General features: G+C 43.1%; 1 protein-coding gene across 7 annotated transcripts in view; it reads left to right on the forward strand.

Annotated features, from left to right (window-relative positions):
* The window catches only part of SH3PXD2A (SH3 and PX domains 2A), a 241674-nt gene extending 220053 nt beyond the window's left edge, over positions 1-21621 (forward strand). For 6 of the 7 annotated variants that reach the window (XM_064717415.1, XM_064717418.1, XM_064717419.1 and 3 more), the window contains 4 exons: positions 4443-4777; positions 5638-5687; positions 7787-7906; positions 8038-21621. In XM_064717415.1, the coding sequence (XP_064573485.1) occupies positions 4443-4777; positions 5638-5687; positions 7787-7906; positions 8038-9933 (2401 nt within the window). In that variant the 3' untranslated portion in view covers positions 9934-21621. The remainder of the gene's footprint in view (positions 1-4442; positions 4778-5637; positions 5688-7786; positions 7907-8037) is intronic. The other variant, XM_064717417.1, reaches the window with a different exon arrangement.
* Positions 21622-23571: the final 1950 nt, after the last annotated feature.

A 23571-nucleotide genomic window follows, 5' to 3' on the forward strand; every position in this document is an offset into this window, starting at 1 on the left:
CTGTCTAATGATCCCATGGAGTAAATAAGCTAATAAAGATAGCAGTGGAGCCAGGAAGGCACTGTAGATAGGAGGAGCTCAGAAATGCCTGGGTTTGGTTAGGTCACATATTTTCTCCATTAATTGTCTACAGAAGTGGAATCCAAAGTCTCAGATGGGGGAATCAAGCTCATAGGTTTTTCTGAGGGGAGAACCATTGCAAGACACCTCTAGTTTATTTTTTTATTTTATTTCTGCAATGTAGCCTGGTTACTACAGTAGGTTTCCCTTTGCCATATTAGCACTCCTACAATTAGTTGAATTTTTTTCCCCTTTTTCTCACACACCTCTTTGAGTCAACCCAAAAGACACATTTTTCTATATGCCAGGAGTGCCTTCTGAAGCATGATGACACTTGCTGCAGTGGTTTCCGTGGCATCTCCATTCATGGAATCTGCTGGAAGGACAGTGGATACCCCAGCCACCCCATGATGGGTGGGGATTGCATGTACTTGGCTTTTTTGGAAGAGGCATTTTGATGTGAGGAACCTTTCTTCTTGTTGGAAGATGTTATGTGCTCCCTGTATGTGTGACAAGTATAGGGCATGCCAGCTGTGCTCCACTGTGCTGCTTTCCTCCTGGAGGATTAAACTCTTAGAAACAGGTTTTTTTTTTTTCCATGGGCAACTTCCAGAAATGTTGATGATGTGATCCATCCCTGCAAGCTGGTCCTTTGCAGCCTGGGTAGCTGATCTCCAGCTGTTGTGCTGTTTGTTACACGTAAACTGCCCTGCATGCTGTTAGGTACCCCTCAGACAAGGATTCCCTTCCTGCAGAAATTTGCTTCTGTGAGTATTGAGTGCCTTTGAAGGAGCAACTCCTTCTCCTCTTGTGAGTGTGAGGGGAGAGGGAGCAGGAGGAGAATGCAGCTGAACCCTGGGCTGGGTAACAGGCTGAACACACTTCAATGTGCAGAGAGGAAAACAAATCCAGTAGTTTGTAAATGAAATCCACCTTAAAGACATTAGCTTGTTCCACCTTAAATATGTAATTTCTCCAAATTCTTGGCCATGTGCTGATCCTCATTTCCTGTCCTTCTTTTTCTTTTCTTTCTTTCTTTTTTCTTTTCTTTTTTTTTTCTTTCTTTTTTTTTCTTTTTTTTTTTTTTTTTTTTTTATTTCCCTAGTTTGCTTCCCTCTGGAGTAATTCCAGTGCTCTGGAGCTGGAAAGCAGATGTGACTCTCAGACTTACAGAGGCACTTCTGACTTTTTTCAACATTCCTATGGTTTTAATCCATTTTTTTCTTCATGTAATATAAACAGGGAGGGTTTTGGAAGCATGAAGGAACCAAATCACTGCACCTAATTCTGAGACCCTCCCAATTCAATGCTGTACAAGCTAGAGGCAATATTGCTGTCTGTCTTTATGCTGCCCCACATGCATTATGACTTAAAAAATAAAAATCAGGACTAGGGAGAAATTAAAGAAAGGCTCTGTCCTGGGATCCTGCTTACTGCTGCATTGAATTCAGTAGATCTCTGCTTCCTAGGGTGCCCATAGCTGGCATTAGCATCCCTCATTTAGATCTTACTTTGTCTCCAGGTGTCAGCAGCAGGTACAATCATGTGGTGCCCAAGTGGGCTGACTGCAGGGCAAGTTGGTACCAATGTGCTAAGTAAAGCTTTTTTTATTTGCCTTCATGTCCTTCATTTTGTGTTTGCTCCGAGCCCATGAGAATGAAGCACAGCTGGGAGGTGCTGGCAGCACTGAAATGAGGAGGAGTCTGGGATGTGGTTTCAAATGACTGCAGTAGGTTCTGAATATAAAGGAAGGAAGGATACTTGTGGGTCAACTCTTAAGATGTGAAATGAAAATTGTTACTGGTTCAGGACCTTGCTGAAATTGATTAACAGCTGTTTTAGTTCTTTCACCTATAAAATGGGGAAGATCAAGGAATCTTCCAAGGTTATTCTTAAAGATGAACAAATTCAAGGACTAAGGTAAAAAATGTAAGCATATTTCACTTACATAAGTAGTTTTTATTTGTGATATTGCAGAAATAAACCAATAGTTTCTGGTAACTACTGCTCAGCATTAAGTTAATGCTGAGCAGTAGTTACCAGAAACTATTGGTTTATTTAACTATGTTAAATTGGCTGGCACATGAGGAAGTAGCCTACAACAGCCTCTCTGCTGAGGGTGTGTTGCTCAGAGTTATTGACTGTCCATCTCTTGCTGCTGTTATTCATGGGGAGAAACTGTGGGAGATCAGAGGTGTTTGTAGCAGTGGGATTACCCAGGCTTATCCAAATACTACAGCTGGCAGGAGAGCTGATATGCCAGTGCAGAACCTGCCTGAGGCTGCCTTTCTGATCTCAGACATGCTAAGTCTCCCACAAACTAAGATGGATGTACACTGTTTTTTCTTGGTGATTTTGCACAATCAAGCTCTGTTGCAAGTAACCTTTGGAACTGGAGTGCTCAGTGCATTGACCACTGTGGCTTTCTCACAGATGGAGACCTCTACACCTCCACATCATATAAACTCAAAAATGTCCTCTAAAAAAACTTCCTTGATGCAAAGGCAGCAGAGAGCATTGGTCTCTGCAAAAGGGCTGTCAGCTGCAAAAGAGAATGAAACCCAAAGTCTTCAGGGTTGGAAAATGGCACTGGATGATGCCTTGACACACAGGAATTGTGGCATTTCCTTATTTCCTTTTCCTTTCTTGGCTTGGTTTGAGGCCTAGCAGAAAAGTCTCAAAATGGACAAGATTGAATAGATTCAAATTGCTTCTTGACATAGCATCACACAGTAGATGCTGTGTATCTTTCTGAAGTCAAATCAAGTTAGTACCAGGTTGCTACTTCTTGTTAGTCTCCATGCATCGCAGAAAGCTCAGAGCTCTTGGGATGCTTTACTTTGACATCAGAATCATTGGGAAAACTTGCCACTAAACTCTCTGAGCAGGAGAGATCATACATATTTACCTTCATGTGTGACAGAAGGCAAGTATGTAAGGAGAAGCAGAATCTCTGGTATCCTGCCTGGTCTAGGTGGGTGAAGAGGGAGAGGCAGGATTTTGGACAGAAAGATCCTTGTAGTCATTGCTAGAATTGTATTTGCTTTTATACAGGAAGAGTAATAAAGAAGTCTAGAGAATAAAATCTACACTGCATTTTCCTGTTCTCCCTGTAAAGTCCCAGAGCCACTCTCAAGTGTGTGGATGTCGTGAGGAAGACCAGGATGAGATTTGATGCAGAAATCTCACTGGAAACCTCAGCATCCAAGTGCTGTCATGACAAAGAAACTCACCTGCCAGGAAGTGATTTGCTCATATCCCATGTGCCTCTGTTCTTTCCTCTGCTGTCTAATGAGGCTCCCTTTTCAATAAAGAACCTTAGAGTCCTCCTGTTTTTACCTTTGTATTTCCTGCAGATTTCCTGAGCACCAGGATTTTAATGATGCCTGTTTTCTCACTTACACTTCAAGTGCCTGCTTTGGGTATCTTGAGAGAGTAGAGAGAAGGGTTTCAGTGACTCTCACTGTAGCAAGTTAGGGTTTCATTAGGGAAAGCAGAATTCATCCACATGGTCCTCCCTGGAGTCTGATTGTAATCTGAAATCCCTGCTGAGGTGTTAGGAATGGTAGGAGTTAGAAAAAGAAATCTCCCCTAAAGCCCAGTTGTGGAAGAATTACGTCAGTTTGAAGTGTAGCATGATCAGCTCAGGGTGGTGTTTCAGGAGCACGTACTGGATTCAGGTATCTGTTAACATTTCCCAGTTTATTTCTTCAAATTGCCTCTAGCTTATTCAGGAAAATGAGTCTCCATCAAAGCCATTTTTCCTCAGACAAATTGTTTCTTGATTTTGCAGTGCTAGAAGAAGCTGCAGTAGTTTGAGTCCCACATGTTCCATGGCAAAAAGCTGCTCATGCAGGGCTGGGAATTATGGAAGGAGGGCCAGCGTTCTTTATAGTTTGGGAGGGAGACTTGCACAAGGATCTTAAACTGCAGGTGCAGGTGCTCTGTACAAGGTGTTGTACACTCTTATTTTAGCCCATTTTCGATCTGAGTTGCCAATAGGAAGTTTAAAACTATTAAAATATTTTACTTACTTGTTTGCTTTTTTGCTGTGTGGAAAAATACTAGGTTTGCCTAGTACTGTCCAGGGGAGGCATAAAACAACCTGGTGAAGCTCTTTACCTTCTGTGTAACTATTTCTTGTCCAGAAAGGCTCCTTCCCTAGGATGATTAGTGGCTTTCATCTACACAGTTCACTGCTGGCTCAACTGACTTGATATGTCTAATCAATAGATAATAAATTAGTAGGGACTACAAAATCTTATCTGAGAACTGCAAACTTTCTTTGATGTTTTCATCCATCACTTTTGCTTTATCTGTTCTATCTCAAATGCATGAGAAGGCTGTGTTTGATGTGATGGTGTTTCCTTTTGGCTCTCCAGGTATCTAGGCAAAGAAGGCTGGGCCCCAGCTTCATATCTGAAGAAGGCTAAAGATGATCTTCCATCTAGGAAAAAGAACTTAACTGGGCCAGTGGAAATCATAGGAAACATCATGGAGATCAGTAACCTGCTGAACAAGAAGTCATCTACTGACAAGGAAGCTCAAGTAGAAAATGAGTCTGCAGAAACTCACATCACCAAGAAGGAAATCAGTTTGCCCATCCTGTGCAATGACTCTAATGGCAATGCTATGATGACTCCAGACAAGCAGGCTTCCAAACTGGCCCAGGGATCCCCAGCCATAGCAAGGATAGCACCACAAAGAGCTCAAATAAGTAAGGCAGTACATTAGTCCGGGTTTTCACAGGCTTGCAGTGAATTCCTGTTCTCTGCCTTTCAGGGCTGGCATTGCCTGTCAGCTAAGGTCCCACATGTCCTGGCCTTACAGACAAGTCCACACAAGCAGACCTTTGCATAGCCTGTAGATGTATCAAGAGGGATCCAGAATGTGATCCTTCACTAGTAGTGATAAAATTTAACTTCACTTTATACACGGGCTGGCTGGTGGTTCTTTATCTTAGCCTACATGTGTTTGATTTGGTAATTTTACCAGAGAATACTTTTTTCCCTTTTGAAAGCTCTAAAATGTGCCCTTCTAGGCCAGAAAAGTAGATAATGTGATAGCATGTTCAAGTTGAGGAGACCACCTGTGTCGTCTCTTGCATTTATTCTGCTGTTTTCCTGGGGGCAAGTTGCTATGATGTTTTTTACTACTTCATCTGCAAAATGCAGATGCTGATGCTATTCTGTGCAAGGAATGGCAAAATAACAGGAGAGAGGACAGTGTGAGTGTTTAGTGAATTACTTCTACTGCTGGGGGGAAAATAGGTATTAGTCAGTCCTTTGTTATCCAGTCTCCAATGGAGCTGGTCAGATCCAGGAGAAAATACAATCCACTGCTTTCTGGCAGTGATTTCCTCTTAAATTTGCTGGCTTAGCAGAGATGAATAGCTAAGCTACCTTGGTATTTCTAATATATTCTCATAGTTTCCTATCTTGTTTCATAGAGATGCCTTAAATATTGCACATACTGGCTTCTATTCTCAAACTATGTAACAGCAGAGAGCTGCTGAAAAATGTGTTTAGCAGCACTTGTGAAGTTAAATAAACTCTCCCTGTTCCCTTTCCTGCTCAGGTTCTCCAAATCTAAGAACAAGGCCACCCCCACGAAGAGAGTCCAGTCTGGTGTGTATTGGTTTATGGTTTATCTTAGCAGTGGGTAGGTGTCTGGGTGCTCTGTGAGACTTTGTGCAGCTCTGCAAGGTGGGAGGGATCCTTTATTTGCATGCCTGTTCATTTCATTGTTTAAGTGTTGAGCAGACCACAGGGCATCCTAATGATAAATCACATTTTCTGTTTTTCAAAATATTGCCCCAACTAATCAGGTCTGAAGGGAGAATAGGATAAAGCTGCTGTGTTCTGTGCATTAAAACTTGTTTGGCTGACTCAGAAGGTTTAAATGTCTTCTGGGTGTCTTTAGCCCAGACTGAAATTTCCGACCTTCTCTTGTCTTAAGCAACTGGGAATGTGTCCTCTCCTTCCCTTGCTGCCCTCTTTGAGGTGGCTGAGCTTCACTCTTGTGCATGTTTGGAGTGGCTCAGAATCCTGTGGAAGGATGTGTGCTACAGGAACGAGACCCCCTATGATTTCTTATCCCCAAGGCTAGAATCCTGGAAGTTTGTACCAGTTTGAGGTTAGAACTGTCATCTTCAATAGGAACTAGTCAGTAGCATATTTATACAAAAAGTCATGCTAATAGCTTGTTTATCTAGGCAATGCATAGTGTTTAATCTTTGCTGTACCCTTTATGAGCTGTATGTGACTTGTAATTTTTCTGTCACCAGAGATGCTTCCTAACAAGCTACATGAATAGCATATTAGCATTTTCTTCCTATTTTTCTTTGCATTATTTTCAATTAGACTTTATTTTGGCAAGACTATGACACTTAATCCCATGCTAAAAATAACAGTGATATTGTATGTGAAACCCTGAGCATATCTGCTGGTTTTAATTTTCTTCTTTTAATCCAAACTATCCTATTATCTGAAGGCATTTTATTATGCTGTGCTTCTGCTGTATTTCAGCATTTATAGTGCAGAAACATTCAATTATAACATTGTTAGACACAGTTCCTAAGGTGCAAAACTGCATTCTCTGTGAGATGCCACATGCTGTGCGTGATGAAACATCGACTGTTAGTTACAGAAAGGGTATCATAGATATAGAGGAGCAGGAGAATAAAGCACAGTGTGTGATTTGCCCTTCTCGCATTGATGGCTCAGGATCATTTTGTGTCTTTGTCTGTCCTGTGCTTTGTCTGTGGATGCTCTGACCTATGGTTCTTTCACAGAACCCTAAGTAGTGAAGTGCAGAAGCTGTGCAGCTTCACCTAGATGTCCTGCAGATGAGCACTGTGCTCATCTGAAAAGCTTTCAATACTGAAATTCCTGAAAGGACCCTTTTCTCATTTATCACGTTAAAAAATAATTGTAGCATATTCTAAAATGTGGCACCTTAATGTAAAGGCACTTAGCTTTTGGAGGAGCCTGCTATGCTGCCAGAATGGCTGTAAATAGCAGTGTCTCACTTCTTACAGAACCTTTGGCAAGGTTGTGTTGGGATTGAGTAGAGGTTCTGCGTCTTTATGGGGAGGAACTGGAATTGTTTTGATCAAGCAGTAAAGTCCTTCCCTTCTAGCACTTCAGCTGGGCAAAGCGGGGGGGGGTCTATGATATTATCCTTGTTTCTTGCTACAAGAGATGCCCATTAGCTCACATCACTCACTTATTCAGATTGTTTAAAAAGTCCAGCAGCAGATACAGAGCAATGATTCATTTGGATGATATTTTAAGATAGTGTATTTAATGACAGGCAGAATCTGTTAGGGATCTGTTGCAATGCAATTTTCTGCAGTTGTGGCATGTTATCCAGAGCTGAGTCTTTCTGGACAAAATCTGAGGGTAAATTGGCTGCTCTTAGTGTGACTGCAGTGGCAGCTCACACTTCATCACCCACAAGTACAACATTTTACTATTCAGGTAAAGATTATTACACTTTTAATAGTTGGTGAAGGTGGCATGAACAGTGCATATGTTGAGAGGTTTTTTCTCTTTCAGCCCATATCAATACATCAGCTCCTGCTCAGGAGAACTGGGCAGTTAGCATTAGGAAGTAGCACAGGAAGAAGGAAGAGTCTTAGTGAATAAAACCTTTTTTTTTTCATACTGCTGTTTAGCTGACTGTGTCTTTGGTTTAAATGAACAAAGCATCCTATTTGCCGTAGGGTTTTCAGTTACCCAAGCCACCAGAGCCACCCTCCGTGGAAGTGGAATATTACACCATTGCTGAGTTCCAGTCATGCATCTCTGATGGCATAAGCTTTCGTGGAGGACAAAAAGCAGAGGTTAGCCTTAACAGTGTATCTGGAAAAATTGTAATATTTATCTGTTGCTTGGGAGTGGATTGGAAGGGGAGGAGTGGGAAGCAGTGAGTTGAGATTTTTTTCTAAGTAACATGTTCCTTGTTGCCTCTTAGGTTATCGAAAAGAATTCTGGGGGCTGGTGGTATGTGCAGATTGGAGAGAAGGAAGGATGGGCTCCAGCATCTTACATTGACAAGAGAAAGAAACCAAATTTGAACAGAAGAACCAGTACTTTAACCCGTCCAAAGGTTCCACCCCCAGCACCTCCCAGTAAACCAAAGGACTCTGAAGAAGGAACAACTCCTGGAGCAGTTTCTTCAGGAGATGCCCAGGACTCTCCCCACAAGCTGAAATACGAAGAACCTGAGTATGATGTACCTGCCTTTGGCTTTGACTCTGAGTGTGAAGTGAGTGAAAGTCACCATGAAGAGGGCACTCCTGAAAAACGACTGTTTCAGCCCCTCAAGCCTTCACCTGTGTCGTCACTTCAGAAAGCTAAGTTCAAAGTAGGAGAGTCTTCAGAAGAAGTTGCTCATGAAGAAGAAACCATCTATGAGAACGAGGGGTTCAGGCGTTATGTGGAAGATGCTTTGTCCAACAAGGAATCTAGTGGGGATTCTGATTCTCAGAAAAGCTCCTCTCTCTCCTTGATCCGAAGGAATTCCCCATCTTCCAGCTCTCCGAAATCATCACTCATGAAGCTCAAAACAGACAAAAACATTCAGCCTGATCTTGGAAAATGTCACTATTCCAGGAGTGAGGAGACAAAACCAAGATCAGCTTCAGATGTTGGCTTACGTAGCGTGCCAAGAACAGGCATGAAGAAAGATCCCGGGCAGAGTCCTTCCATCAGAGCAAAGCCAATCGTTAGGCCCAAACCCTTCCTGAACAAGGCAGACTCTCAGAGCCAAGAAAAGATGGACATTAGCACTTTAAGGCGTCAGTTGAGGCCAACTGGGCAGCTCAGAGGTGGACTCAAAGGTTCAAGAAGTGAGGAGTCTGCAAGCCCCCCACGCACCGCTTCTGATAACCAGGATGACCCTGTTCGGAGAAGCTCGGCTGATTTCATCACAGCTCCTTCCCGTGGCGTCTTCTCCTCCAGCCACACTGCCAAAACTGAACAAGAAAATGACTCCAGATGTTTCTATGTGACCACTGATTCATACCAAAAGGTACAGGATTCTGAAATTTGCTTCCCAGCAGGAGTAGAAGTGGAAGTGCTGGAAAAGCAAGCCAGTGGATGGTGGTACCTGAAGTATGGAGACATGGAAGGCTGGGCTCCTTCCCATTATTTGGCTCTCCCTGATAACCAGCGAGAAACTACATCAGCAGAGACTGATTCCTCTTTTGCCAGGAACAGGAAAAATGAAAACAAGTCAAACAGTTTAGAGAAGATAGAGAAGAGGGTTCAAGCTTTGAACACCATCAACCAGAGCAAACGTGCAACACCACCCATCCCAAGCAAACCTCCTGGTGGCTTTTCCAAAGCATCAGGACCAGTTAAAATGAGGAATGGTGTGAGGCAACTTGCTGTCCGTCCGCAGTCAGTGTTTGTGTCTCCACCACCAAAGGATAACAACCTGTCGTGCTCCTTGCGCAGGAATGAGTCTTTAACAGCCACAGATCAACTTAGGACCGTCCGTCGGAATTCCTCCTTCAGCAACGCCTGGTCACAGCCCGGTGACACAAAGGGAAAGCAGCCGGAGCGGCTGGGCACAGAGAGCTCTGAGAGCACCTCCAACCTCCCCACGCAGAGGAACGGCATCCCTGTGTCCACAGTCAGGCCAAAGCCCATTGAGAAATCCCAGTTCATCCACAACAACCTCAAGGACATCTATGTTTCCATTGCAGACTATGAAGGGGATGAGGAGACTGCGGGGTTTCAGGAAGGTGTCTGCATGGAGGTCCTCGAAAGGAACCCGAACGGCTGGTGGTACTGCCAGATAATGAGTGGTGTGAAGCCATTCAAAGGCTGGGTGCCCTCAAATTATTTGGAGAAAAAGAACTAATGTTGCAATATCTTTAACCTCCCTAATTTATACTGTTCCTGCTGTGTACATGTGGAAAAAACAATTGCTACACAAAAAGACGTTTCCCTGTGCTCCAGTTTGTACAAAGGAATCTATATGAGGACAAATCTGCCATGTTCTGGAGAGGTTTGTGGGGTTTACATGTTGTAAGCAACTACGAGGAAGATGCAGCATAGTCAAATGCCTTTTTGTGAAGTTGTTAATAATCTTGTATGTGTAACAGGGTATGACATCCCATCCTTCCCATTATTGATAGGAAACCAAATGTGTGCCTTTTGTGAGAGAAATACACATGCATCTACCTGGGGAGTTCTGTGCCAAACTGTTTTACAATCTTGGCTCCCTTTCTCCTCATTTTTGTCAATACGTGGAATACCCAAGAATTATGGATGCTTTTCCACAACATAAAGTGAGAAGCAAATGAAAGTTTCTGAAACACAGAGGGACTCTAATCCTTTGGAGATGTTCACTTTTTTTTTTTTTTTTAATATACTCAACAGTTGGTAGGTCCAGAGTTGGAGCCTTTTCATCCTTTCATCATGGAGAGTTTTGGTCTCTGATTTCAGTATTGTTACGACTAACTCACCGGAAAAGGCCATCAGGTGGTGTGGGTTGGGGGCTTTTTGTTTCCTTTCATTCTGTCTTGTTCTTTGAGTTGGGATTTCAGGTGTTCAAGGGCAGTGATGCCTACTGGTGCTTGTAAAAACAAACCTACAAACCCCTTGCTTAAACACGTCTGTTACTGTGTAGGGTTCATGTTTGGTTCTGTGCCTGACTCCTGCCAGGTGACACTGGTTGATTCTCTTCCCAGAGTTAGGTTTCTCAAAAGTTCTCCAACTTTTTGTTGGTCAACAAAGTCCCTTAAGACACTAAAGACAAAGCTGTCAGATGTGTTAATTCTTGTTTTGCCCTCTGGTCCAAATCCAAGGGTGCTGATTGCTGGCAGGGCCCACCAAGATATTAGTGAGAAAAATTTGTAACCTTCCGCAACATCACTGTTTACAATGAGTTGAAAAAAAAAAAAGCCATCAAACTCAGTCTGCACATAATTTGTATATTTTTGGGGAATTGCTTTTGTGTTTTGTTTTTGTCTTTTCTGTGCATTCTGGGTTTACTGTATTTTCTTAGCATGTGTGTCTAGTTTTACCAGAAAAGACTTAAAACTGAAGTAGGAGCCAAATATGTATTTCTGTTCCCACTTGAATCCAAAGAGTACGTTTGTACTGGAAAGTGGGCCTGGGCTTCTCAGGCTCAGAGGTTTCATATCAAAGCAATTTGGTCTATAATGCATCTAACCAGGAAGCTGCCTCTTCTAGTTCCAGCTCTGTTTGCCTTTTGTAACTCATGTCTTGAAATGTGGCACACAGTGTGGGAAGTGGAAGAGATACCTATCAGAAGAGGCTAGGAACATGGAGTTATTTGTGTGGTAGCCTTGTACTGTAAACATAATTTACTAAATCCCTATTGTGCTTAAGGAAGTCATGCTTGGGGGTTTTCTTAAATGGCCTTGTTAATCACTCAAGATCAATGTCTAATTCCTTTAAATAATAGGCAACATTGTAAATCTGTTCTAAGGGAGGGTGGGGTGGGGGGGACAGAAGACTATTTCACTACTGGTTTACACAAAGCATTACATGTCCTTTTTTCCACCAGTTTCACACTGATTTGGCTTGGAAGTTGAAGGTTATAAAGGCTTCAAAATATCTGAGATCAAGGGGCTGAGTAAAACAGCACAACAAGACCATATGTTACTGGGGATGTTTCACTGCCAAAAAAAAATTAAGGAAACATATATGTTATCCTTGTCTTTTTCCTTTTTTTTTTCTTTTCTTTTTCTTTTTTTTTTTGTGTGTGTGTATGTGTGTGTGGTTTGGGAGTTTTATTAATTTCCATGATAACACAGAGAGTTGCCTACAGCTAATGTGGCTGATGTCCTTTCGGTAGCTGAAACAACATCCAGGTGCCACAGCTACAGGCTACAAACAGTGCTGTAGTTCAGGCAGCTCTCTGCGTGCAGGTGGGGAGGGGAGGCTGTTTGTTTGGGATCCCTTTAAATTGTGGTGGCAGGAGAAGGAGGTGTAACTGCACAACAGCTCATATCCCACTGCAGGGTCCTCTCTGTATGTTGATGTCTCACCATGCAATGTGTAAGTGCATGTCCAGTTAGCTTCATCTCACTGGGTGTGTGTCAGTGTGAGACATTGTGGCCCTGTCTCTCATACTTCTCCCCATTTTCAGTTGTACTAATATGGTAGCAGCCATAAAAGACTGCTGGAGCTGTTGTGAGATTATAATAGAAGTATTATATTCTTCTGCTGGACAGTATTAAATAGAGCAATACATAGAGTTATCTGCTAGATTGCAGTACTAATAGTAGTGACTTAGTAATTCGTATTAATGTTATGATTTATTTTAACAATAATGATGCGGAAGTGGTTCATTATTTTGAATTAATGCACTTTAACAATAAGAGAAACCAAAATGGAAGCCAATGCAGAGAACTAAGTGCATTATTTAAAGGTGCAGTATATAATTATCATTTTCTTGAAGCACATATTTATTAAGAATTAACTTATTATTTAAAATATTCTAAAGTTTTGTTTAAATACATTCCCACTAGGTCATCTCTTTGGGGGGATGTAAAGCACAGCTCCCAGATCTTCTGCATTGAGCCACTGAATTCTCTTGAGTATGGTATGGTCTGACATGAGCCCCTATCCAAGGAGGGAGGAGCAGCAAGGAGACAGAAGAGCCCAGACTGCTGGAAATACTCACATTTGCATCCAGCACAGCCAAGCCCTGGGCACCTGTGAACTGCAGGAGTCCTTGCAGGGTGTGGGGTGGCACAGGTGTTTGTGGCACAGTTCCAGTGCCTGTCTGCCATGTGCCTTGCACAGGGCTGGCCCCAGTGGATGCAGGTTCTCAGCGAGATTCAGGTTAGGAGGCTTCAGGATCTGCCTGAGACAGATGTCCGTCTGTCCCACAGCTCCTGTTCCATCTTGCTGGCTTGCTTCTCCAGCTCTGGCTTTACAGGGAGGTGGTTTGCAGTGCTCAGGCAGGGCAGGGTGGCACAGCATGAGGCTGCCTGCAGTACTGCCAGGGTTTTCTCACAGGGCAGTTCCATGGCTCAGTTGCTGCTTTATCCCATCTCAAAGGCTTCACGCCCTCCTGAGAGAGACCAGACCCTGTAGATGGGCTGCAGAGCCACACTTGTGGCCTCCCTCTGCCCTCACCTGTACCAGCAAAAAGGATGGGCTGCAGATGGCCTACTTGGTGCCAGAAATTATTGTTGGCCACCACTTGGCATGCTGGCTTCCACCCTGGTGGAAAAGCATCCATTTGGACTTCCCTTCACTTGGTAGTTGTTTTGGCTGCTTGTGTTTAAAAGGGCACTTTTAAAACAAATACTCCAAATGTAATTTTTCCCACTCCTGTCTTACCATTGTCATAGCATCTCTCACTGAGGTGTTCTCTCTTTTTTTGATGCTTTCAGCTGAGAGATATCAGAAAAATAATTATTTTTTCCATCGGCGAGCAGCTAGTTTTGGTCGGTTCTACTGATACCTGAAATAACCAGCCCTTCACTCTTAGCTGTGAAGCAGAGGGAAGGGCCTTAAGCTACATCAGCAAAGCTTACTGCAGGGCAGGAAAACCTGGCAGAGTACTCAGAGGGCAGTGTAGTGTTAGAAATGTTTTAGCTCTTTTCTAAAAATGTTAACGTCACCTTTTATTTACTAAATTTGTCAGAACTGACACTGGATCAAGAGCAATATTTAAATGTAATGTACACCTCAGTGAACACTCAATGCAGAAATCAATAGTACTGTTTAAATTTCTCTTTCAGATTGTTAAAAGGAAGAGTCTGGAGGGCTTGAGCAAAGCCATTTGCAGCTGAAGGGGGCCCTCCTCTGGGGGAACAGGCAGCTGCTCGTGCTGTCTGCTCTCACCCAAACTCTGTATTTTCCAAAAAGTCTTGAATTTGGACCAGCAGAAATTCCAAACTCCAATGCCAGAGAACAAAATTAAAGAATGTGAAAATTGTGTCTTGCTGTATACTGCAACTTTAATAATAATGAGCACTTCTGAGTTCGTTATTGAGGTTTATATAATGCCTGAAAAGTTTATTTGCTGGTTTCCCTTGTCTCCCCTTTCAAAACACTTCCTCATAACAGCAAGAGTCATGCATTTTGTTAGGAGTCCTTCCCCATGGGAGGCAATTCCTGTTCATTGTTTTAGCTGTCACCCCATGCAGTCCTATGTACCAGTTCTTTGCAAGTCACACCTTTCAAGATAAAAGAGATGATGGGCACGTGTTGAGGTACTCAACTGATGTGTCAACAGGAAGTTTTTAAATTGATGTATTCAGTAGTAGCAAATACACAATAAGGAAAGATTGGGATTGTCTTGCAGCTAGACTCTTCAAAATGGAAATTCACATCTGCATGGGTATAGCTAAAAAATGCATTTGTCCCTTGTGGATGTGTACTCCAAAGACTCCTTCCATTATGATGCTATAAAGTTTGACGAAGGCATTATATAATTGTTTTCATCACTTTCAGATCTTAATGAATCATATTTTATTGTAATATATATTCATTGCTTTCCTCAGTTAAAAAGAAAGTTACTGCTTTTATCTTATATGAAAATCAAGGGAATTTGATAAAGCATTCATTATTTTCATATTACTAGTATTAACAGAATAGAACTAGTACTATTTAATTTTAGATCTTCATAGCTAGCTTGTTAATAACTCATATTTTCCTGTGTTGTATCCTACTATTTTTTCTATTTTTTCCCAAATATTCTGCATTCTTGAGAAAAAGCAAATCCAATGAGTGGATAAGTGCAATATTCATAGAATAAACAGGCCCCTCATCCAGGACTTGGAGTGGAACGTGCAGTGTGAAATGTTTGCAATTCTCTATTCATGCACTCTTAGGGAAGGGGAAATGCAGGGGAGGGGGCAACTGGATGAAAACAGGACCCTTGGGTAGGTAGAGACGAACAGCTGGGGTGGCTTGGGTTGGGAATGGATGCTTTCCATAAACAAGTCTCACCTGTTAGTGGAAGCATAGGGATTATGCAGCATGTCGCCAGGATTATGTATAGAATGTGCATTAACATCCTTATCAATACAGGACTTCTGAGCTATGCTTGAAACACTCTGTATGTCATCCATGCATGATTCTGTCTTCTGGTTTGTCTCTGCTAGTTAAGTCCTCTGTTGCACTTCAGATTTGGTGGTAGCTTCAGAAGGGAAAATAATTCTGCTGGTGCAGTCCCAAGTTTGGCTACTGCATTGTTACTTGTATTTATTGCAAGAGCTATGGAAATATTTTTACAGGTCCTTACTTTTCTGCCCTTATTGTTAACCTAAGAAGAAAAAGCCCCCTATTTATCTGGGTTAATTCTCACCTGCAGAATTTCACAGATGTTTTGGATATTGATTTCATATTTCTTGGCTTGCAAAGGTGGATCTGTCAGGTCCTAAATAAAGTTGGGCAGAAACTTTGCTCTTCAAAAGAGATATTGTATTAAATTCTATTTGAATGGAAGGAGAACTTCCAGCTGTCAAAAATAATGTGACTTTACAGGTAGCAGCAAAATCTACTACCTTTGAAAAACTGGACTATTTTTGTAAGGTGCAAGAGAAATGTGAAAGCCAGAGCACTTGACTCACTGAGCTCTGGAAAGTACATCTCCGGTGGCTCTAGTTAATTACTCTGGAGAGATGTACCTCAGTTTTCTGCTTAGTTTTTGTCCTGCTGTTCTTAAGTTTGTCAAAGCCTTAATATTACCAGAGACCTTTGCATTCAAACAGAAAAACGGAATTCTGCAGCTGTATTGAAATAGTATATCAAACACGTGATTTTGGAGAACCTCTAATACTTTACCAATTAGCAATCTGGTTTTGAGGAGCCAACTTAATTCTTTCACATGCCCTTGTCTAAACTGGCAAGAGGCCCACGAGCATCAGTAGAGTTACACTGACAGAAGATCTTGTGGGTGCTCAGCATGGACCGTTCTCAGCACAAGCAAGCCCTGTACACTCTGTTCCTACACCTCCAAAATGTGCACAGGGCTGCTTAGCCTTGGTGCTGCTCTGCCATGATCCACTGTTCTGCCAACATTGCAGCTCTTTAAAACCAGCTGGAGCTTTGCTGCTATTTGCTGGTGCTTTTCCATCACCAGCAGCTCCTTCTGTGTCAGCTTCAGATGCTATTTAGCCACGTAGTGAAGTGCTGTGTATCAGTGCAGTGTTTGATAGCTGCCATCAGTACCAGTAGGATGGTCTGAGAGCATGTGTTTGTCTAAGTTATTTTGATTTCATTTGCTCTTTGTTGCTTGCTAGAAGCAGGGACCAGCACTGCGATGATGCATGGGAATGTGTCCGCACACTTGAACTGTTTGATGGCCTCTGCTAACGCTTCCCAGTGCTTGTGCTGCTCTTTCTCTCCCTCTGTGCTGCTCAGCAGTTGTGTCTTTTGTGTGTGTCTGTAATTTTCAAACAAAGTACTGTACATAAGGCCGGATCCAGGAGCCCCCAGTCAGCTGACTTTGGCTTGGGATGTTTGTTGCTGTTGCTGCTTTTCCTCCTCCATCTTAGACCCAATTTGGAGCAAAACATAGTTATCTGTAAGAAGTCACCTGTAACTCTGCTTTGGGGTGTCAGTTTTGCAGGGTGGCCATGGGTGGAATGAGGAGCTCTTTTCTCTTGAGTGCCCTTGCATCAGGGCCGGGAGTCTGCAGCAATTCCTGGAGCGGAAGCTGCGCCGCACTGCGTGCGGACACGGCTGGCATCGTCAGAACAAATTAGTTTCCCCATTTTATATTGTCAGGGCTGGGCTGGTCCCATCAACTATGTTCTTAATTTGTTCTTGCATCAAGGTAGTGTTGATTTTTAGTTGGAGAGTGCAATCTTTTTTGTTTTGTGTTTGGTTTTTTTATAAATAAATTTGGTTTTAAGCTTCACACTGGCGTTTTACAGACCTGTTCTTGTCAGCATAAGCCACTACTGTCCTGAGTTGAGACTCCTGTTTGTTACTGAATTGAAATTATGGGAATTATGTTGATCATTTGGAAAGAAATTAGAAAAGAAATTAGAAGTAACTATATTGGCAGGGGGAGAGATAGATAAAATATGAGGAAAAAGATGTTTCTAATAAGGCCATGAATTATTTGGTCTGACACTGCAGGTGCTTTCTCTGTATAGATGGTTTAAATACATCACTGCTCTGTAACAGGATTTTTGTTATTGAGAAAAGTTGATTTTTTTTCAGTCCCTAATATACTATGATAATCTGTATCGTGAAGCCACCGGTCCACCAACAGAAGACAAACATAGGTTATTTGCTTGTTGCAGATGAGGCAGTTTGTGTGTCTGGGAGTTTATATACACCAAGGTTCAGCTGGTGGACTGGGCAAGCGTGGCTGTTCTAAACCTGTCCATGTTGGCAGGAACAACCTGGTGCTAGTAGTGCTTCTGGAAAAATGTTGGCTTCAGTGACCTTTCCCTGATGCTCAGGGTTGTTAGGTTACAGTGGTCACTGTTTAGTGGAGGAGAAAAACAGGTGGAAGGGAGAATCACTTGGCACTGAAAGAAAATTTTCAAAATATGATACTTAATATTTAGGTAAATATTTCAGGTTTCTCCAGATATTTCCCATCAAAGGTGTTATTGACTCTGCATTTGATGACTGAAAGGTAAGCAATGTGGCAGCATTCTCTGTGCAAACAGTTCTTTTGTGGTTGGAGAGCTTGTTCTTGAACTGCTTCTGGGTCACCAGGGAAGTAGTAATAAATAAACAAAACCCCTAGAGGGGCATTCAATTCTGTCCTGACTCTGGGCCCCCCAGAACACATTAATTCAGTTTGTTTCTGTCCCCTTGAAGCAGGACAGAAAAGAATAGTGCAGTCACTGGAGCTTGGCCTGTAGCAATTAGTAAACTGGAACAAATAAAAAAGAAAAGAAAAATAAACCTTTTTAAAAATTAAATATTTCAGTGAATAGCTGACTTAACTACTTTCTGTCTTGGACTTTCAGGGAAGGAGGAAGCTAGAATTGTTTCCAGTTGCTAGGAGGAATTTTTCTGTGTCATGCTGATCAGGCTTGCTGAAAAGTCTTGCTTATTACTCATGATGAGCTCAAACCTGGAATATTGCAAAAGCAAAGCATGTGTAGCATTACAATGACTTTTTTGTACTGAGGGTCCGAAGTGGGGTCAGTAGTGTACAGCGTAAGTGCATTTCTGCTGTCTGGCTGACTTGCACATGACATCAGTGCTGTTCCTTTAGTGCAGATTTAATTGCAGACAGCAGTGCTTATTATTCTGCTAACAGTGTTTAGGAAGGATCATGTAGATGAGCCTCCTCACTTAAGGCTCAATATCAAATGTCATATCAGGAGAAGCCCTGCCAGCAGCTTGATTGATTGCTGCTTAGGCTAAAGTTCAGATGTGGGTAACTCCAGGTGGGTGTTGAAAGCAGCTCAGATGCCTGTGTACATCTGTAGCTGTTTCCAGAGCTGTTAATTAGCCCAGATTATCTCTGCACACTGTGGGTAGTGAGTTCCTGGGAACCTCAACCTGTTGGTGAAGAAAGGCTGAAATTTGTTTGAGCTTTTGTTCTCCTCTGCATTAGCAGAGCAGTGACACATGTCTGTACTAGAAGCTCCTAGAGGGTTTGCTGTCCCAAAGTTTTAGTTGACCAAGAAGAAAAAAAAAAAAAATGGATCTAGGCCTGGTCTAAGTGAAATTTTGCAGTGGGTTTCTTGGGTGGTTGGTGTTCTTCATGTGACCTTGAAAACTAGATGCTGTTGTCATTTCTGTGTTGGTGTAGAGCTCCGTTTTTTAGTGGTTAGGTGGTGGGAATGTACCTGGGGGAGCTTGGAGTCTTGGGAGAGTATGTCGGTGACCAGAGGTAGAGAAATGTGTGGCTGGTCTTAGTGTGTGTGTGGTCAAGTTGGTGACACTTTTTTGTCTTTTGTTTGTTTTGTTTTTAATATGGGAACCAATTTGTCTGTTCTGCTTCGGAAAAGGTCTAGAAGTTGGAGTGGTTTCTGTTGCAGTAAATATGAGAAGGAGTTAGCTGAGAGCTTTTTTTGTTTGTTTGTTCTTGGTTTGCTTTTTTTTTTAAGAGAGTTTATGGGCAGGAGACCATTTAGTTTGTTTTGGGTTGCAAGTTAAGCTAAGAGAGGAAGAAAATGAGTCTGGGGAAATCCTTTTTTGTGGTAACAGCTTTGGACCATATTTTGTTTTGGCCTCCGATCCAGCTCCACTGAAGGCAGTGGAGTGAATATTGTTGATCATGTAGATGTTAAAGTTTTTGGTCAGGAATTAATTCTTAGAGAGGTGATAGATATCATGACATTCATAATGTGTCATAACAAATGTGAGCTAGGGACAGAAATAATAACTGTAGCTTCAAACACTGTTCAGTTTTTGTTTAATGAACTTGAGATGCTGACCAGTTGGATAAAACTGTTTGTACAATGAACAACTTCTGCAAGGGTACAGATGTGCTTGAGTCTGTGAGGGGTTTTCCTAGGACAAGAAATTATATGCATTATAAAAATATTGGCTTTGTCAGTCGTCCCAGTAAAACTGAAATCTAGGAAAGTGACACTTTCTGCACTTAACAGCATCTTTTGCCATTGATGGCAAGAGTTACTGTTAATGCGGGATTAGATGCCCCAGTCTGTCTGAACTGGCACAAAACAGATCTTTTTGTGACCAGTTCCTGAGTCTGTGTATAAACATTTGTAAAGACTGGATGCAGATTACAGTACTGGTTAACAAAATGAGAAAATTTTCTGTGGGCCAACACAAAAGATGTATTAGCAGTGAGGAGAATACAGATCTCCTTTTTGCCAAATGCCTCTCTAGAAATTTCCCTCAGGCTTCAGCACAAGTCAGCTGGGACCTGTGAGGATTTTGCTGATATATATGGTACTGGGAGCCTGTTTCTGTGACTGGGACAACAGAAGTGTGGCTTTATCCCAGCAAGAATTAATGAAATCATCATAGCACAATGTTTTCATTTGCTCTGGATATGACAGTGGTGGGGGGAATGAGCTGTGAAAAGCATAAGCTCCCCCTTAATCCAAATTTGCAGACTTTACTTGACTGCAGTACCCAGTCCAGAACTATTTCAGAGCTGTCCTCATGGCTGTGCCCTGTGTGGGACAGGGAATGCACTCAGAGGGGCTGCCCTCCTCTCTGTGCCACAACCAACTGCTTGCTCAGAGAACTGCAAAGCAATGAAAAGCAATTGAGGTTGGGGATTTTTCCCTAGAGCAGCATGTCCTAAAGCAGTGAAGTAAAAACAAGTGCTTGTTTGGGAAATTTTAATCATGTCTCTGTAAAGGTGGAAACTCGGCATGGGTCTCTCAACAGAGAATAAGAAATACCATCTGTCTTGGGAAATTGTACATATGAAGATGCAGAACAAAGACTTCAGATTACTGTGCCTAAAAGTAGATCTCAGCATTTCTCTATAGGCATTTGTTAGAGCTATTGTTATTTTGGAACTGAACAGTATTTAATAATGGTTAATCAAGACTGCTCAAAAATTCCTGCAGGAAAGGAAAAGACGATTTGAGTTCTGGACACTTATAGGAGAGGGAGTTGTAAGAAACATAAAATGTGGCCAGGTGCTGTATTAACCTAATTTTTCTTCTAGGAAGTCACAGGTCCTTGTGATTGTGTCCTGGCATACACTAGAGCTGGTCAGTGACACCTCTTTGCAAAAATTCAGAGCCATGCATCTGATGGGCATGTGTGTATTGGAAAAGATGAGCCTAAAAAGGCCTTGGAGTAAACTACAGCTGATAAAAGAACTCCTGATTTGCATGTTCCAGATATGCTGAAATAACTTACATTGAGGCAACTTCAGCTCCTTCCGGGCATCTGCCATCTCCCTCCCTGGCAGCTCACAGGTGGTGGAGGGTGGCAGATGTTGGTGGAAAGGGAAATTCAGGATTCATGCTGTCACTGCTCTTCCTGCTCCGTGCCTGAAGTCAGAGCTCTGCTGGGCCACAGCAGGAGCAGACCCTTGGCACAGTGTTTGCCATGTCCCACAGGGCTCTGCCGAGCACTCTGAGGGACCTTTGCTGACCTGGGTGCTGCTGCCCAGCCAGGATGCTCCCCCCTCCCTGCGTGCAGGATCCTGGGAGGTTGTGAGGGACTGCCAGAATTTGAGAAGTGTTTTCTCAGAGAAATTACAAGTTCTTGCAATATGAACCTCTAATGTTTTCAAAGACTCAGGCAGAAAGGACTTGCTAAACAAAATGTACCTGTCATCTCCCAGTTCATTGACTGCTTGGACCAAAGGTGGTGCTAAATCTGATCTTTGTCTGTAATATTTATATTTTGTTGGACTTTTTTTTTTAAGTTTGATAAAACAGATGCAGTGTCCTTCTTACATGAGAAATTTAGTCCCAGCTTGGGACATGGCAAAAGCCCCTGGACCTTCAGGGCCCAGGATTGTTGCCTGTTACCATTTGAGCAGGCTTGCAGTGTTTGGGGGGAGGTGGGAAAAGGGTACTCTATCTTCAAATGCTTGCAGACTGTAAGAATTGACTTGTGATTTGTTTGTTTGTTTGTTGGTATTTTGTTTACAATGCCTCTTATGCCCTAAGGAAAAATAAATTTTTGACCTTTTTAATTGTGATCCAGTTGGTTTGTTTTGTTGGGGTTTTTCTTCTAATTTTTTCAGTACTGTTTTGATTCCACTTGAATTCCACTGAATTTATCTTTCCCAAAATAACTTTTAATTTGTGTGTTCATCCAGTTGCAAATTTCATCTTAGGTTAAATGGACCTTGTCTTGTTCCCTGGCCAAAGTTATTAGTGTATGCTTTATTTTTGTATTTTTTATGCAGGGACAACTTTTGGGGATGCCAAAGGCAGTGGATTAGGGGATATATTGGGTAAGGAGGTTTTAACAAGGGATGTAATATAGAGAGAAAACAAGGTTGTTTTTTATCTCTTCAGTTCCCAGCCTGACTGTAGATGTTCCTCTGTGCTGGCATGTAGGTGAGTGGTGCCCAAGGAGTCCTGTTGCTCTCTGAAGGATGCCAGGAGTTGAATCTGATGCAGCACACAGTCCTGGGCACAAACGTGGTGCCAAGTGTGACTGGAAACTGTGCCCTTTCTTCCCTTTGTGCTGAGTGAGCCAACCAGCTTGAAAAGGTTTTTTTGGGCTGATGCAATTTATTTACTAATGTATCTCCTTGTACACTGTAATTAACTGTTAATTGCTCACCTCTTGGCCCTTTTTCTCGGAGAACCACTACCAGAATTGTGCTGCACTCCAGACTGAATTTTTCTGGTGCTACTGTAATGTATTTGTAGTGTTTGTTAGAATCGATCTCGGCAGGAGCGGCGCTGAGCTCCGGGCCGGGCGCCTGGCACCAGGTGGCGATGCTGGACCAGCGCTGCAGCTCCTGGACCAGTCTCGGAGCATCCTCCCTCTCATCTTCCTCCGCCTCCTTCTCGCCCGCCCGGGCTGTGCCGCAGCCGAGCAGCCCTGCCTGAATCAGCGGCATGGGCTGGGGCACCCTGGCTGGGGAAGGTCAGTTCTGTACCCCAGCTGGTCTTGGTGGAGAATCCTCGGGGAGCAATGGCGAAATTACAGTTGTGGTTTGGATGTGGGGAGGGAGGGCAGGCAGGGCAGGGTGACTCCAGCAGATGCTCAGCAGGATGCTCAGCAGATGAGGATGCAAAGCTCATTGGGGCTGTTGCACATGGCAGCATGAGAGGCTGCACAGGCTGAGGCTGGCAGAGGGAAACCTGGCAGATGTGCCACGGTACCTCTTGCTGGTGCCAAGGAAGGAGATCTGAGTTTGGCCCAGAGCGTTTGCACTTCATTGTAATCTGTGGCAGTGCTTGGGCTCAGCACATCCAGCAAGGCAGTGCTGCCAGGTCCTAGGGCTTTCTGTGCTGTGCAACCCTGTCCCTTGCTCCTGAGGGAACGAGGAGGCTTTCCAGACCCACTAGAGGTCATCCTGTCCCCGGGAAAGCAGGAGCTGGAACAGCTCTTGAAGAGCAGCACACAACTGTGCAGACTTGCCTTGTCCCAACAGCTGGGATCTCCTCAGTCTGGTGCTGGAGAAAGCTGGCTTGGCACTTTACCTAGCCTGGAATGTTTCAGGCCACTGAGGAACTGTTAGAGTAGAATGGTTTCAACTAGAGAGGCTGAGGATACCACTCCTGGGCTGTCCCAGACCCTTGGCAGATGGAGCATCCCCACTGAGGGAGAAGATGCCACCTCTTCCCATGACAAGAATGTGATCCAGATAATCTCATCTACTGAATAGTTAAACAAAAAGATGAGGAGAAAAAGCTCCCATTTGTTGTATTGTAGGTGTGCTCCTGAGCAGATACCTGCAGCAGAGGATTGGGTTTTGAGGGAGCTGGCATGATCTCTGGAGAATCCAAATTGCCTTTGGGCCCTTGTGTCCCTTGCTATGTACCCAGGAAGCATCTGCACCTTACCTCAGCATCTTGCTTGGCCAGACCACAGATTGTCAGTGGGCCTTCCCAGCTTGTTGCCAGGGCTGGGATGATGCTCTGCCTCATCTTCAGCCACCCCACCTGCCCCCTCCTAGGCTGAGCAG

The sequence above is a fragment of the Zonotrichia leucophrys genome, chromosome 6 (genome assembly GCF_028769735.1).
Source record: "Zonotrichia leucophrys gambelii isolate GWCS_2022_RI chromosome 6, RI_Zleu_2.0, whole genome shotgun sequence".
Lineage (NCBI taxonomy): Eukaryota > Metazoa > Chordata > Aves > Passeriformes > Passerellidae > Zonotrichia > Zonotrichia leucophrys.